The sequence below is a fragment of the Pelodiscus sinensis genome, chromosome 9 (genome assembly GCF_052426305.1).
Source record: "Pelodiscus sinensis isolate ZL-2025 chromosome 9, ASM5242630v1, whole genome shotgun sequence".
Taxonomy (NCBI): Eukaryota; Metazoa; Chordata; order Testudines; family Trionychidae; genus Pelodiscus; species Pelodiscus sinensis.
This window is the reverse complement of record NC_143060.1, coordinates 45,791,281-45,807,478: the sequence shown is the minus strand read 5'-3', so window position 1 is coordinate 45,807,478 and position 16,198 is coordinate 45,791,281. Positions and strand designations below refer to the sequence as shown.

At 42.4% G+C, this 16,198-nt stretch overlaps 1 protein-coding gene across 2 annotated transcripts in view; it reads left to right on the top strand.

Annotated features, from left to right (window-relative positions):
* Window positions 1-775: 775 nt before the first annotated feature.
* The window catches only part of HENMT1 (HEN methyltransferase 1), a 31,510-nt gene continuing 16,087 nt past the window's right edge, over window positions 776-16,198 (top strand). The window contains exons 1-5 of one of the 2 annotated variants that reach the window (XM_075936651.2): window positions 776-1,475; window positions 2,788-2,914; window positions 5,979-6,091; window positions 7,424-7,558; window positions 8,994-9,176. In XM_075936651.2, the coding sequence (XP_075792766.1) occupies window positions 2,795-2,914; window positions 5,979-6,091; window positions 7,424-7,558; window positions 8,994-9,176 (551 nt within the window). In that variant the 5' untranslated portion in view covers window positions 776-1,475; window positions 2,788-2,794. The other variant, XM_075936650.2, reaches the window with a different exon arrangement.

Genomic DNA, 16,198 nt, shown 5'->3' with positions numbered 1-16,198 from the left:
CAGCAGCAGCTGACTTGGGGACACCTGGGGTTCTTAAGTTGAATCTGTATGTAAGTCGGAACTGGTGTCCAGATTCAGCCGCTGTTGAAACTGATCAGTTTCAGCAGCGGCTGAATCTGGATGCCAGTTCCGACTTACATACAGATTCAACTTAAGAACAAACCTACAGTCCCTATCTTGTACGTAACCCGGGGACTGCCTGTATACATTTTTGAAGAATTTGTTTGTGGGTTTGCTTGTGCAAAATAAAGTCATATTCATGATTACCTACAGATACCAAATTTTGCATATCCTGCCATTTAAATTAGCTAAATACACTATTTTTTACACCAGAATATATGGGGTGAAAGGATTAAGATTATGATTAGAGTTCATAAAAATATTTGCTAACAAAATTAAAATCGAGTCACCAATTCAACTGGCATTTTAATAAAAGAAAATGTTTACTGTTACAAATTACAAAATAATTCAAATTAATTACAGAAAGAGTAATGGGAGCTTTATGAGTTTCTGATTCAAATTTACCATGTATGGTAATTATTCAATAAAATGAATGTTTGAAGTTAAAATCCTACAAATTGAAAACTGTTCTTTTACCTCCCTTTTGCAAGTACATTAATAAAAAATTCTATTACATATATTTAATTTCTTGAACTTTTATGTAAGTGTAATCTATGCAAAATGACTTTGCTCGGTCAAGGACGGACCTCACCTGCTACAGTTCTATACTGAAAGATGGGTATTACTGAAAAAAAGTATGAGCAAAACCAGCTCAGCTATGTTTATGTGATAAGTGAATTCCTGCTCTTTCTCCATTAATTCTGAAGTAAAATATTGTGGCCATATAAGGGGTCTTTACTGAACTTAAGAACTGGCTGTAACAGAGAGAAGTTTAGTCACATTGGCTTTGGCTGAATAATAGAGCTAATCTTTTAAGAGTTCATCAGCTCCTGAATGGTGACTTGGATTTGAGAACTCATTCTTCCATTGCCAAATAAATCCTATGCATGGCACGAGCCCTTACAAGTCCAGAATCTTTTAAGAATGGGGATGCATGAGGGGGAAAAGTGACAGCAGTTCACTCCCTGAGCATTACTGATCCTCCCTGCAGTAGAACTGCTCAGTTCTTTTCCCTCTTCCCCCAAAGGGGAAAACAATCCCTACCAGAGGGTAAGGCTAGGACAGAAAGCCAGACAGAGGCTTTGGTTGGGGGTAGGGGAGCTAGCGAGCGGAGGAGGAGGGGAGCAGTACTGAAGGTTGGGGCAGACGAAGAGGCTCTGGGGATGCAGAAGGTGCGCTGGGGGGAGAAGTGCAGGCGGGATTATAGCGGGGCGGCCATGGCGGGGGACACGACTGGGGCGGGGCCCGACTGTTCTGTGGATTCGCAGGGGCGCGGCGCGCGCTATCACTTCCTAACCGTTCTCGCGTGTCGGGCGCCGCTAGGGCCCCTCGCACTCTGCCTCCACCTTCCCGCGGTAGGGGCCTGTGGTGCACCTCGCCCCGCCAGGGCGGCCAGTGGGGTGGGGCCGGGCCTGGGGCAGCGTGCAGAGCCCTAGGGTTTGGGCGCGATAGCGGTCGGCGTGGGACGAGTCTGGGTCACACTGGATGAAGGGCCCGAAGGCGCCGGAGCTGTAGAGTGGCGTGTGGGCGGTTCCTAGTATTTGGGGGTGTTGTGGGCGCAGCCTGAGGGCTGCAGCCACGTGACACGCGTTTCATGTCTATATTCAGGAGTTGGTGAGACTAGAAACCCAGGTCTGCATTTTACTTGCTGTGGCTGCAACGTGCAGAGGGGCCCAGCCTGAGCGCTGAGTGGAGGCTGAGAACCCCCAGCGAGCGGCTGTTTCCCTCCATTGCTTGTGTGGGGTTGGGAGGGATTCCCGAAACCACGTTCCTTTCAAAGACGAGGGAGACTTGAAGGCACAACTGTCAGTAACCTCATCACAAAAATGTGATAGCAAGTCTTTTAAATTAGACCCGCGAGGGAGGTGTTTCCCACAGGTGCAAACTATGAGCATGGACGAGGAAGACATCTATTCAAAAGACTTTGCACTACCTATTTTACCTGATTCCTGCTGACAACATTCTGTTTATAGATTTAGCAGGATATTTCTTTTCAAACATTTATTTGTATGAAGACGTAACTTACCTAATGGGAGAAAATGCAGCGATTGGAAGTGTGGTGATGATAGTTCCAGTGAGACATTTGCATTTTATTAGCAATATAATGTAAAACTTCACTGCACACACTAATTATATGCCTCTGGTTTTTAATAACTCTAAAGTAAAGGAGTGACTGAACTGCTGAAAAAGTTTCCTATTTGTCACTTTACATAAAGTGTATCAAGCTAAACAAATACACAGACAGCACCTCAGTTACATGAATAGTGAATGTAAAACAAAGCAGAGGAAATAGGAAAAAAATAAAAACCTTTTGGGTAGGAAATGCTTAATTTTTTTGCAATTGTTTGAAAAATTAGCCAGACACATTATAGTGGATTTTGCATGACACCTCTCCCCCTCTCATTTGGATGGACAAAGACAAGTTGTTGGGATATGGTTGATTTTCATTATGACAGTGGAAAGGGTGTTATTGTAAAATATGGTAAAAAGGGCATATAACCTCATTTTGTTTCCACTGATATCAGTAAGAATTTAGACATTGGCTTAATATGAAAACAATATCACATTTATATTTGTTTACTTATGAATTGAGTACTGCAGAGAATAATACATTGACAGAATCGGTTGTAAAATATTTCAGAAAAATAACTAATTTTAATTTTTTAGTGCTCACATGATGGATAGGAATCTTCAAAAGGATGATTTTACCAGAACAATTAAGTTTATACCTCCTCTCTACAAACAACGTTACCAGTTTATTAAGGATTTAGTGATGAAATACAAGCCTAAGAAGGTTGGTATGGTTGTTGTTTTTTTTTTTTTCAGAGCTTAACTTTAAAAAGATACAGTAAATACTGGCATAGTATATCTGGGAAAAGGAAATACCAGTGTTGCCTGACTATTTCAATGCCAAGAATCAGCTCTTTGCAGAGTTTTGTTAAAGCTATCCATGATTCTGGCATATTATGCTGATAGCCATGTTTGGCTTTTTCTAGGCTCATATAACTATTTAACGGAGGAAAAAATACTTAGGCTAAAAAAAATGCAATAAAAATACATTTTCCTCTTGTTTGCGAGTGGACTTTTTTGGAATATTTTATTATTTTCTTTTGAGGGGAAAAAATATTTTAAAAAAAACCTCTTTGAAAGCCCTCATCCCAGCTCCTTTCCCTGAGGGTTTGTCTTTACTGCAGTATTAGCTAGGGATGTTAGATGTCATGTGTGACGGGACCCCCCCCATGCTTTTTGAAATGGACTTATGGACATGAATATAAATAACTCAAAGGTGGTTTGAGCGAATGATTTCATGTAACCCATCAATCTTAATGTCATGATCTGGTGGTTCTATTTACCTTGCTTTGATGTATGTATCATTTTTGGGTGTAAATTTAGACACATGGACTACATCTACACTGGTGTGATCTTGCGCCAGAGATATGCAAATGAGGCTAAGCGTGGAATATTGCCGAGCCTCATTTGCATATCTAATGCACCACCATTTTTGCGGAAGAGGCTCTTGCACCAGAAAGAGCTGTCTACACTGCCCCTTCTTGCGCAAGAAAAACCCTGTTGCGCAATGCCACTACACTGATTATTTTCAGGAATAATGGCATTGCGCAAGAGGATTTTTCTTGCGTAAGAAGGGACAGTGTAGACAGCTCCTTCTGGTGCAAGAGCCTCTTCTGCAAAACGGCAGCTCATTAGATATGCAAATGAGGCTTGGCAATATTCCATGCTTAGCCTCATTTGCATATCTCTGGGCAAGATTGTGCCAGTGTAGACATAGCCAAGGAGTGGGGAATACTTTGTGGATTTCAAATGTGTGAATGAGACACATAGTGTGTGTTACTCTCAACTGTTAAACTATCTCTTTTGTCCTTCAGTCTGAGCAGTGGTTAGTAGAGAGTGGCCTCAATTCTTTAACAACAGAAAAGCAGAGGCCTTCCTTGGTCTTTTGACTGGGCTGCACCTGAAGGAAGGAGCCTGAGGCCCCAGGGTGGGGAAGAGAGCCCTGGTTTGGAGGGGCAGCTGGAAAAGAGGTGTTAGGGTGAGTTTGAAGAGTTTGTACTGAGGTTTCAGTGTAGAATTAGCCAAGCATTTTTGTTTCTTTTGATTTGTAACTTACTTTGCTCTGCCTGTTCTCACTTATTATCACTTAGATCCTACTGCTTCTACTGAATAAAATACTTTTTATTTTCTGTCAAACACAGTGTAAATAATTGTTACCAGGGGAAGGGGGGGGGGGGGAAACCAGTGTGCACATCCCCCCCTTTCATCCTTTCATTGTTAAAGGGGGCTTACCTAATTCTTTGGGGTTTGATCACATTTGGGGAGTGCTCTCTCAGGAGGCTGGGCCCTAAACTGCACTGTCCTTGGACCTGAAGTGGTTCAGTGTCTGTACTACTTTGCAGTGGGGGCAGGGACCTCACCTCTGCGTCTTTGCTGGGGGAGACCAACGGAGCTGGCCCAGCAGCACTGAGTGGTGAGGAGCCCCAGAGAGCAGTAAGGTGAGTGGCAGTGGCCGTGGCCGTGTCAGCACCCCAGTCTGTGAGGTAATGACATTGGGGTGATAATAGGGGAAGTTTCTGAGAGGTCACCCCTAATGTCATTACCTCACAGACACTAACCTTCCCCCTTCATCCCCACTCTGTTCTAAAATTTGATTTGTCAATTTCATATGTGTTCATTTTTTTGATTGTATCACTTTGGTATATATGGTTGTGCCAATTTTCTTCCACAAATTGATCTGAGGAAGTGGGTCTGGCCCACGAAAGCTCATCACCTAATAAACCATCTTGTTAGTCTTTAAAGTGCTACATAGTTCTGTCTTTTGTTTCATCTAGGCCAGACTAACAAGGCTGCATCTCTATCACTATCCCTAGTATTAGTTTGAGTTAACTAAGATTTTGCCTCAAGCCTAACTCCTGTGCACAAAACTCAAGCTAGAATTTTTAAAGTGGTGCTTTGAACTCAATATAACTGGTTCTTCTGGTTGCAGGGGTGGGATTGAAACTAAAGGGCTGCTGTTGCTTGCTATTAACTCTGTAGGAATGCAGCGGCTAAAGTTATAACCCCTCTACCTATATGTTTACTTCTCTGCTGGAAACAAGCCTCGCAAAACCAGTGGAAAGTCTTGTGCTATCTTTGCTAGAGTTTTCTGTTTATCAACATGTCAGATGTAGCCAGAAACAGTTTAGGTTTTCCCACTTAGTTTAGCATCAGTATGCTTCAATCTTGATTGCAGGGTGGAGAATGTTGTTTCATTTGCATGCTCATTTAGTCCTTGAGATTGAAATGGGTGCTCTCCCCCAGAAACTGGATTGAGACTACTAATTCAGTGGTGGTAGGCCCCGATTAGCTATCTGATTGGCAGCTTCTTAACTTCATGTATTGTGAATAGTCCCAGTGAAATCACTGGGGCTACTCATTGCCTAGAGTTAAGCATGTACAATGGTGCTGGGACAGTCTTTATAGTGGGTCTGCTGAAGGCAGAATCCATGTATTTCAGTTTTTATTACTGCTTTGAGAAAGGGAGTGTGGCAGAACCTATAGTCTAGCACCTGTGAGCATATAAATATTTGCTCGACCAAAGTCTATAAACTGTTTCACTTGGGTGAACTCTTAAGATTGTATGGCGCCCTATTGATTTTATAAAAACCAACCTCTGTAGAACAACTTGCAGGACCATATAAATCTTGTACAAATAAATTTTAAAGTTTAATAAAAATGCCATGTGTTTAATTCCTACTTCATAAAAGATTTTGTTTAAGATCAATGCAGAATATATTGCTTTGGAAGTCTCACAAATAATTTAAGTTATGGGGATTTAAGATGCCATTTTCAAATCTACTTTATAGGTTGCAGACTTGGGATGTGCTGACTGTACACTACTCTGGATGCTGAAATTCTGCAAATGCATTGAGGTGCTAGCTGGGCTAGATATCAGGGAGAATGTGATGAAAGAGAAAATGTAAGATGCTCTTTGCATTATTTTACTTAATTCAGTATTTGGTTCAGCCTCATAGCATGTGGTAGAAGTTGTCATGGGTTTCCACATATGAGTAAATGTAAAATTATGAACTATTTGGTATGTGAAAATTGAATATATTGGCTTTATAAAACTGGTATGCCATATGCCATTGTTGACATCAAATACATTTAAGTACTTATGTTGCACTATCACTATGGTTAGGTGAGCACATCCCAAAATTGACATTTGCACAAATTATATTTTGCTCTTTTCCTTCCAATCAATATGAATTGGACTTTGTTGTGTTTGTTTTTAGTGTGGGAAGGGGAGGTCAGACAAATGGGTTTTCTATTTTGCTGAAAAGGTGCTGAGACTTGTGGCTATGTAAACTCATTTTGGACTGAGTTCCAAATTTATGGACCAGTAGCTCAAAAGGATTTGTTCCCTGAATACAAAAATTGAAGTTGGAAATACCATTGCTCCAGTGATAGCTGCAAGATATAGATTGTACCACACCAAGTTTTCTTAATGGTTGTTATTTGTGTGGTGAATGAGCTTTATATTTATTTTTTACTAGCAGACTTACTTGGAATTGCCCAGATGCTTTAGGGCAATGCATTAGAGATGTGGGGGAGGGGTGCATACCTGTTTGTTGGTGAGCACACTCAGCTCCCATTGAAATCAACAGGAGTTTAGCATACTTAGGTTCTTGCAACAGGCCCTTAATAAGGACAGACTGAGAACAAAATCTTGTCCCAAACAGGTCCTCCTTTTATTGTGTTACCAATTGAGTCAGGTTCCAATTTACTCAGTGTTGCACTTAAAGAAATCTTAGATTAGTCACCTTGATTGTTTTTATTAAATAATTTGTTAGTGTATAACACAGGTCCATTGTCAAGTCCGTAAGAACTGATCCTTGCAGCCTGATGATTAGCTTGCCCTATTTGGTTATAATTTTGCTTACAAGTTAGCATATTTTATACAGGAAATTATTTATGATTTAAAAAAAAATTAAGACACCCTTATTTTTAGCATGATATTTCCAGACTTTCTAATAAATTTCCATCTGCACGATCAAACATCTGCTATTTACTGACTATATTTTGGTAACCTAAATGTCTGATATTTTTTGGGATTAGTCTGGAATATTGCTAATAATATTCATCATTATTTAACACCTCTTAAGCTAATAATTTATAGCAATCTGACATTTTCCTCCTCTTAGTACAACTTCATAGCATATGGGCACATTTGCTCACCGCGAAGCTAATAGTCTTTGTAAGAATATTGAGTTTTTAGGCAAACACATGTTTAATTTTAATGTTTTACTAGGCATAGGTTGTCTCCTCTTCCTGGTGATTATTTGCAACCAAGTGAAAGATCTCTAACTGTGAGTCTGCATCATGGCTCAGTTGCACATAAAGACCCTTGCATGCTTGGTTTTGACTTGGTAACATGCATTGAATTGTGAGTATTAAGCTGACATACTTCAATTTTCCTTGTTGAAGACGTTGTGAATGTAAACATAAATAGTGCAGAATTCCGTGTTTCATTCTGTTCTTCTTTTGCATTGTAATGTGTAATATAGCAACACTCACTGATGTCAGGAAGTTTGAAATTAGAATGTAAAGCCTTTAGTCTGATCAAGCTTATTTAATTCTATATATTTAACAACAGAATTCCACTTGTCATCACCTACCGTCTACAACTTAAACCCCTCCAACATATTATCAACAATCTACAACCTATCCTGGAAAATGACACCTCACTCTCAGAGGCCTTGGGGGGAAAGGCCAATTCTCGCTTATAGACAACCCCCTAAGCTGAAACAAATTCTTTCCAGTAACCACACAACACATCTCCATCATAATCATCCAAGAACCCACCCCTGCAATCAGCCCCTGTGCCAACTCTGCCCACACATCTACATAAGCAATACCATCACTAGATCCAACCACATCAGCCACCAAATCAGAGGCTCATTTAACTGCACATCCACTAATGTGATCTATGCCAGCAGTGCCCCACTGTAATGTATATTGGCCAAAGGCAACATAAAAACCTATTGGAGAACATTTTAATCTTCCTGGACACTCATTAATGGATCTCCAAGTTACGGTTTTGTTTTAGACCAATTCCACAAGCTCAATACACAGAGAAGGGTTGGAACTTAACTTTATTCACAAGTTTAATTCTTATGAAATGGTATGAATCGAGTTATTGGATGGTTCGCACATTATCAACCAACCAAACAATGAAGGGGCTAATGGTTCTTGTCTGTGTAGAATCTGGTGTTGGTCATCTTCCTTTCCAAGTGCAAACTAATGGTTCTTATCAGCCTCTTGTAACTATTTAGTCTTTAAGGTGCTACTAGACTATTTGTTGTTTTTACATTTTTCCTGTTACAGACTAACTTGGCTGTCCCTCTGTAGATTATCTACTCAGTGTCTCTTTTTCTCTTCTCCCTCCCCTTCCCTTATTTATTCTTGGATCTGGACTTCCAGTACTCCTGTCATCTGAAGAAGTGGGTTGTGCCCACAAAAGCACATGTTTTGTTAGTCTTTAAGGTGCTGATAGACCATTTGTTGTTTAAGTTTTTACTTTAATAGTTGAAATGAAAGAGTAGAAGGATGTATGTGGCTGATTTTTTTTTATGTATGAAATTAATTGTGTTAGGAACCTTGGGCAATTTGTGTGAATGGAAGGGTGAAAACACGTGAAAGAGGGAGAGAGAATGAAAATAGAAAAGAATCCCCTTAGACGGTTAATATATATTCAGGTTTGTAGCACTGATGTAATTTTAATTGCATGACTAAAATATTAGGAACACACAGTTTTTGTTTAACTGATTGTAGAGACAGTCAAAAGACCCTGAAAGATTTTAAGGACTTATCTTTTTCAGAATAGAGCACCTGGAAGCAACAGAACTGGAAATGTTTCCAGAAGTGGTCTTTGGTTTTATGGCTCCATCCATGGTTGTAATCAGTACTCCAAACTCAGAATTTAATCCTTTACTCCCAGGAGTGACATTGTTCAGACATTCAGACCATAAATTTGAATGGGACCGAGCACAATTTGAAAGTTGGTGAGTTTGCCAGTTACTATCCAGTACATCATTTGTACTCAAAACTGTAAAAAGTGGTAGAGATTTACATTTTTACATTTAGGGTTTTTTTGGGGGGGAAGTTGTTGTGTTGAAAATGGGTTGTCTTGGGCCTAATTAGGGATAATATGTTTATGAAACCCTTGCATACTGTTTCATTAAGTAAATACGTGAGAGCTGTGGTATTGTCAAGTTACCACTGGCTTACTTTCATTTTAAGAACAATTGTAAAATTCTTATACTTTGGGGGTAAATATAGCCAAAAAAAGGAAAAATAGCTAAGACATTTGAAATGTGAAGGTTATGTAAAATTTCCATTTTAATACCATCACATTTTTTCTGTAAGCTGTAGAGAATTTTTGTTGGTAAAATATCCTGTTTTGACAGTCTTGGATACTAAACAGTAGCGGCCTGTCAATACAGACGACCTAGGCGGTCGCCTAGAGCAACAAGATAAACGGCTGTTGAGGGCTTTGGAGGTGGGGGCGCCGATCGCGCACTTTGCCTAGGGCCGCTCCTGATACTAAATATGGTAATAACTATATTTTTTTGGTAAAAAAGAATTTAGGTTTGCTGATCTGACGTTGTTGTTTAAAGTCTAGTCCTGTTTCCTTGAAGACTAAATAAGACACTCACATACACAAATGGAACAGAAAAGAATACCAAATATATAAAAGGTGTAGATTCTGTTTCTGGTGCTGACTTTAATTTGCAGCTTCACTACTGGAGAAATTCATAACATGTGCTCTCTATCAACTATTCCAAGATCTGGTAAAAGGATACCAGCTTTGTATTGATTGAGTGATTTAGCTGCATCACTATTTCTGTGGCCATACCAACACCATTCAGTGACCCTAAAAACTACATCCAAAAAAGTGTGCCAATCTCATCCCGTTAATCAATGAAAATACTTTTCATTGATTTTAATCTATAACTATTTCCTCTCATTTCTAGAACCTTTCATCTCATTAATTCAACCTGTGACATTACCAGGAGCCTCATATACTAGTCCTGAGAGAATGTTGTGCCAAACTATTAAAAATTCTGAGCACAATATTTTAAAATTCTGCAAAATGCTGCATATTCTATTTGTCAGTAAATAAATAGGGAGGCTCCAGAATGCCAGTGGAGAGCTCAGGCTACTGGCTGCAAGAAGGTGGGAGACCATGCTGTAGCCCCTGCTGTCTCCTTCCCCCATCCTTCCAGACAAGGATTTGGCAGTGAAGCAGCACCAGATATACAGGTAGTCCCCGGGTTACGTACAAGATAGGGACTGTCGGTTTGTTCTTAAGTTGAATTTGTATGCAAGTCGGAACTGGTACATATTGTAGGGGAAACTCTAGCCAAACATTTCTCCAGAGCTCAGTTTTATTCTCCCACACCTCACTTCCCTCAGTCCTTTATTCTCAAGCTGAGGTGTCTGCTGAGAAAAGCCGCTCCGAGTCTCCCTGGTCTGCTGGGAGGGGCGCTAGCTTTGCGTCTCCCTGGTCTGCTGGGGGGAAGCAGCTAGTGTGGGGTTGCCTCACCCCGTTTGTAAGTAGGGATCCGATGTAAGTCGGATCCGTGTAACCCGGGGACTGCCTGTACATGGGCCTGGCCCAGCCCAGAAATATCCTGGAACTCTACCCTTCAAAACAAGGTTCATCAAGCTAGCTAGTGAGAAGGACAGTATCTCACATGCATGCCCACCCTGATCTTCGATCCAGGTGTAGGGCATGCAGGCTCAGCCTAGAAGGATTCAAATGTGGAGGGTTTTAGTGTAGAGGGATCCAGATGTGGCATGATGAGGTTTTCTGTGGCACAATTGGGTATGAGTGGTCTGGTGGGAGGGTTTAAGTGGGGAGGAGGATATGGACGAATAGGGGCTTGTCAGGAATTTCCAGGTGCAGGAGGAATGGGACTCTGAAGGGGAGTCCAGGGCAAAGTTGTTAGGACTCAGCAGTGGGGGTCTGAGTATGGGAAGCTCAAGAGAGGCTTTGGGGGAGTGGGGCATAGTGGGATGGGGGTCCTGGTGCAGGTGATTGGGGCTCAGTGTGGGGTCCAGGTGAGGGAGAGAGGGCTTGTCAAGATAGGGGTTTGAGTTATGGGGTCTCCAGGAAGGGGTCTGGATGCAGGAGATGGCGCTTGGTTGGATGGAGGTTTCAGTGCAGGGGAGAGAGACTTATTGGGAGAGAGATTGGCGGGTCTGGATGCATAGGGGTTGGATGGATGGGGGATCATCTTCCATAGTACAGTGGCCCCTCCCCGTGTGGTTGAGGAGCGATAAGAGCAGGAAGCAGGGTGCATATGCAGAGTTTCCTGCAGCTGGGGGAGGTTTCTGTGGGTGAGTCTGACCTGACATCAGTCCCTCCTTTGCAGGGGAAGAGGAAGTCACATTTGTCCCAGCCCAGCCAGGACTAGCAGCTGAGCCTGGCACAGTGTAGGAGTCCCAGCCCAATCAGAACTCCCCTATAGGGTGATTTACCTCTCCACTGGGACCCTAAAACAACAGCCAATGTTACTGCAGACCTTATCACAAGTATTTTAACCTAACCAATCCAGTTTGAATCAGTTGATCTGTCTTTTCCTTTTGCTAACTTTCATAAACAACTTTATGTAACCGTTTGAATTGGACTTCTGTTACCTTGGACAACTTAAAATACCTTTGCACAAAAGTTAACGTGCACAGTTACATGCAGGCACCTGTATCAGAATCAACAGTGTAAGGGGGACTAGTGGGCGGCAGCTGGTGTGCACAGGGAGCAGAGGCAGCAGTGAGAGGAGCAGGACACAGCTGTCTCTCTGTGCATTCTGGCTCCTGTGGAGCTGTCTCCCCCACCCTGCGTTGCTGCCTTTGTATTTCTTCCACAACCATACACTGGCCTGAACTTTCTGAGATTGTACTTTCTACCATGCATCTTGAGTCCAGCTCTGCTGGGACCAGTGCTGTGAACTCTACATCAGGTCATGGAAACGTGCCTAGGCATGGGAGAAAGTCTTCCTCTGGGTCAAAAAGAGACCATACCATCCAGGAGTTCCTTATCAGAGAGGCACTGCATTCCAAGACCCACAAGTGCAACAAAGAAGATACATTGCTCACTGGATCTGCCAGTCCCATTTCTGGACCAGCAGACCCATTCTGCACCAGCTCCACAAGTATCCCGTGACTTGTTGGACCAGAGACTGATCCTCTTTCTGGCCCCCATTTCGTCCGAAGACTGTGTATCATAGATTCTGGGGAGTCTCCGATGTGCTCTTGTCTCATAAGACAAAGGTGCTGGAACTAACGATGCCCAGTGGGGGTGCACTTTCTGGCTTGAAGAGCTCTGCATTATATACAGGGTTTACAGTTTGGTTGAATGGCTCTGAGTGCCCCCACTATAAAAATTGTTCCAAAACGTCTGTCATGAGTTATTCTCTGTGGCAAGCATGTGGTGTCCATAAAGCGTTCCATCCATCATCTTGGACCCACCCCCTTCTGTCCATGTTCCTACAATACATTCTGTTCTGGTGGCTCCTTCAGCATTGCCATTTGGTCAGGATTCTGGTTCCTCTGAGGATCAGGATGTTATGCATGGTCCGCTGCTTCCATTCCAAAGACATGACCATCAAAGGGGTTCCAATGGCATCAAGGCAATACCTTCCCTTACTTCATCCAAGGAATCACTGGTACTCAACTCGTTGGGTACCACTGCAACAGCTGGATCAACCAGGTTGGCTGTGTGGGAGCTCATATCCTCAATATTCGCCTTTGGAACCATCTAATTCAATGCAAGAGGATTCCCCTGTTTCATCATCTCATCCTTCATTGAATAGGTGCTCAGAATTAGAGCTAGATGACATGCTGACCAATCCAATACTAATGTCTGAAGAGATTTCTCATCATCTGCAAACACGAGTATGTCATCAGCATCCTCCTTTCCTCCAGATAACTATCATTAGTTTCAAGAGTTAATACAGAGGATAGCTAATGCTCTTCAGATATAATTGGGAGTTGCAGGATAGTCCACGCTACCTAAGCCAGGTGGAGTCAGCCAATAGGAATGCAGGTAAGAATTTCAGACTGAGACAAAGGAATTTGTGGAGTTTCTCTCTCTCTTGTCCCTGAGCAGTTTTGCTCTCTAGCTAGTGAGGGGGACAGATAGTGTCTCCCTCCAAGAAGAAACTCTTCATGCCCCCAAAGTCCCTTGAATTCATTGGGGCACGGTTAGATTCTACAACGGTCAGGGCTTACTTTCCGCTAGCCAGATTTCACACAATATAGAACCTCGTTCACACTCTTACAGTCCCAAAGTCCCCATACTTACCTGCTTGCTTGCTCGTGGGACATATGGCAGCCACGACTTACGTAGTAAAACACTTTTTCAGCTTTCTTTGGACAACAGAGAAGTTTCCAGATTGCAGGCCTTGGTTCTTATGGGGGGACTTTAATCACCCTGACATCTGTTGGGAGACCAATACGGCAGTACACAGACAATCCAGGAAGTTTTTGAAGAATGTTGGGGATAACTTCTTGGTACAAGTGCTGGAGGATCCAACCAGGGGATATGCACAACTTGACCTGCTGCTCACAAATAAGGAGGAACTAATAGGGGAAGTAGAGGGGGGTGACAACCTGGGAAGCAGTGATCATGAGATGGTAGATTTCAGGATCCTGACCAAAGGAAGAAAGAGTAGTAAAATACACACCTTGAACTTCAAAATAGCAGACTTTGATTCCCTCAGAGGCCTGATGGGCAGAATCCACTGGGATGCTAACATGAAGGGGAACGGAGCCCAGGAGAGTTGGCAGTATTTTAAGGAAGCCTTATTGAAGGCACAGAAAGAAACCATTCCAATGCGTAGCAAGAGAAGCAAATATGGTAGGAGACGGGATTGGCTTACTGGGGAAATCCTTGGTCAACTTAAGCACAAAAAGGGAGCTTATAAAAAGTGGAAACTTGGACAGATGACTAGAGAGGGGTATAAACGTATAGCTCGAGAATGCAGGGGAGTGAACAGGAAGGTGAAAGTGCAATTGGAATTACAACTCGCAAGAGCTGTGAAGGATAATGAGAGGTTTTTACAGGCATGTTAGCAAGAAGAAGGTGATCAGAGAGGGTGTGGGGCCCCTACTTGATGAGGGTGGTAACCCAGTGACACATGATGTGGGGAAAGCTGAAGTACTTGATGCTTTCCTTGCCTCTATCTTCACAGACAAGGTCAGCTCCCAGACTAATGAGCCAAGTGATGCAATATGGGACAAAGGTGGACAGCCCTTGGTGGGGAAAGAACAGGTTAGGAACTATTTAAAAAAGCTAAACGTAAATAAATCCATGGGTCTGGACTTAATATATCCGAAGATATTGAGGGAGTTGGCAAATGTCATTGAGGAGCCTTTGGCCATTATGTTTGAAAAGTCATAGAGATCAGGAGAGATCCCGGATGATTGGAAAAAGGCAAATGTAGTGCCCATCTTTAAGAAAGGGAAGAAGGATGACCCAGGAAACTATAGGCCTGTCAGTCTTACCTCAGTCCCTGGAAAAATCATGGAGGAGATCCTCAAGGAACCAATTTTGAAGCACTTGGAATAGGGGAAGGTGATCAAGAATAGTCAGCATGGATTCATGAAGGGCAAGTCGTGCCTGACCAATCTGATTAGCTTCTATGATGAGGTAACTGGCTCTGTGGATATAAGGAAATCAGTGGATGTGATATACCTTAACTTTAGCAAGGCTTTTGATAAGGTCTCCCACAATATTCTTGCCAGCAAGTTAAGGGAATGTGGATTGGATAAATGGACTGTAAGATGGATAGAAGGCTTGCTGGAAAGTCGGGCCCAGTGGGTAGTGATCATAGAATCATAGAATAATAGGACTGGAAGGGACCTCAAGAGGTCATAGAGTCCAGCCCTCCGCCCTCAAGGCAGGACCAAGCTCCGTCTACACCATCCCTGACAGATGTCTATCTAACCTGTTCTTAAATATCTCCAGAGAGGGAGATTCCACCACCACCACCCTGGCAGTTAGGAATTTTTTCCTAATGTCCAATCTAAACCTCCCCTGCTGCACTTTAAGCCCATTACTCCTTGTCCTGTCCTCAGAAACCAAGAGGAACAAATTTTCTCCTTCCTCCTTGTGACACCCTCTTAGATATTTGAAAACCGCTATCATGTCCCCCCTTAATCTTCTTTTTTCCAAACTAAACAAGCCCAGTTCATGAAGCCTGGCTTCATAGGTCATGTTCTCTAAACCTTTAATCATTCTTGTCGCTCTTTGTACCCTTTCCAATTTCTCCACATCTTTCTTGAAATGTGGCGCCCAGAACTGGACACAGTACTCCAGCTGAGGCCTAACTAGTGCAGAGTAGAGCGGCAGACTGACTTCACGAGTTTTGCTTACAACACACCTGTTGATACAACCTAGAATCATATTTGCTTTTTTTGCAACAGCATCACACTGTTGACTCATATTCAACTTGTGGTCCACTATGACCCCTAGATCCCTTTCCGCCATGCTCCTTCCTAGACAGTCGCTTCCCATCTTGTATGTATGGAACTGATTGTTCCTTCCTAAGTGGAGCACTTTGCATTTCTCTTTATTAAACCTCATCCTGTTTACCTCTGACCATTTCTCTAACTTGCTAAGGTCATTTTGAATTATGTCCTTATCCTCCAAAGAAGTTGCAACCCCACCCAGTTTGGTATCATCTGCAAACTTAATAAGCGTACTCTCTATCCCAATATCTACATCATTGATGAAGATATTGAACAGTATGGGTCCCAAAACAGACCCTTGCGGAACTCCACTTGTTATCCCTTTCCAGCAGGATTTAGCACCGTTAACAACAACTCTCTGACTACGGTTATCCAGCCAATTATGCACCCACCTTATCGTGGCCCTATCTAAGTTATATTTGCCTAGTTTATCAATAAGAATATCATGCGAGACCGTATCAAATGCCTTACTAAAGTCTAGGTATGTGACATCCACTGCTTCTCCCTTATCCACAAGGCTCATTATCCTATCAAAGAAAGCTATCAGATT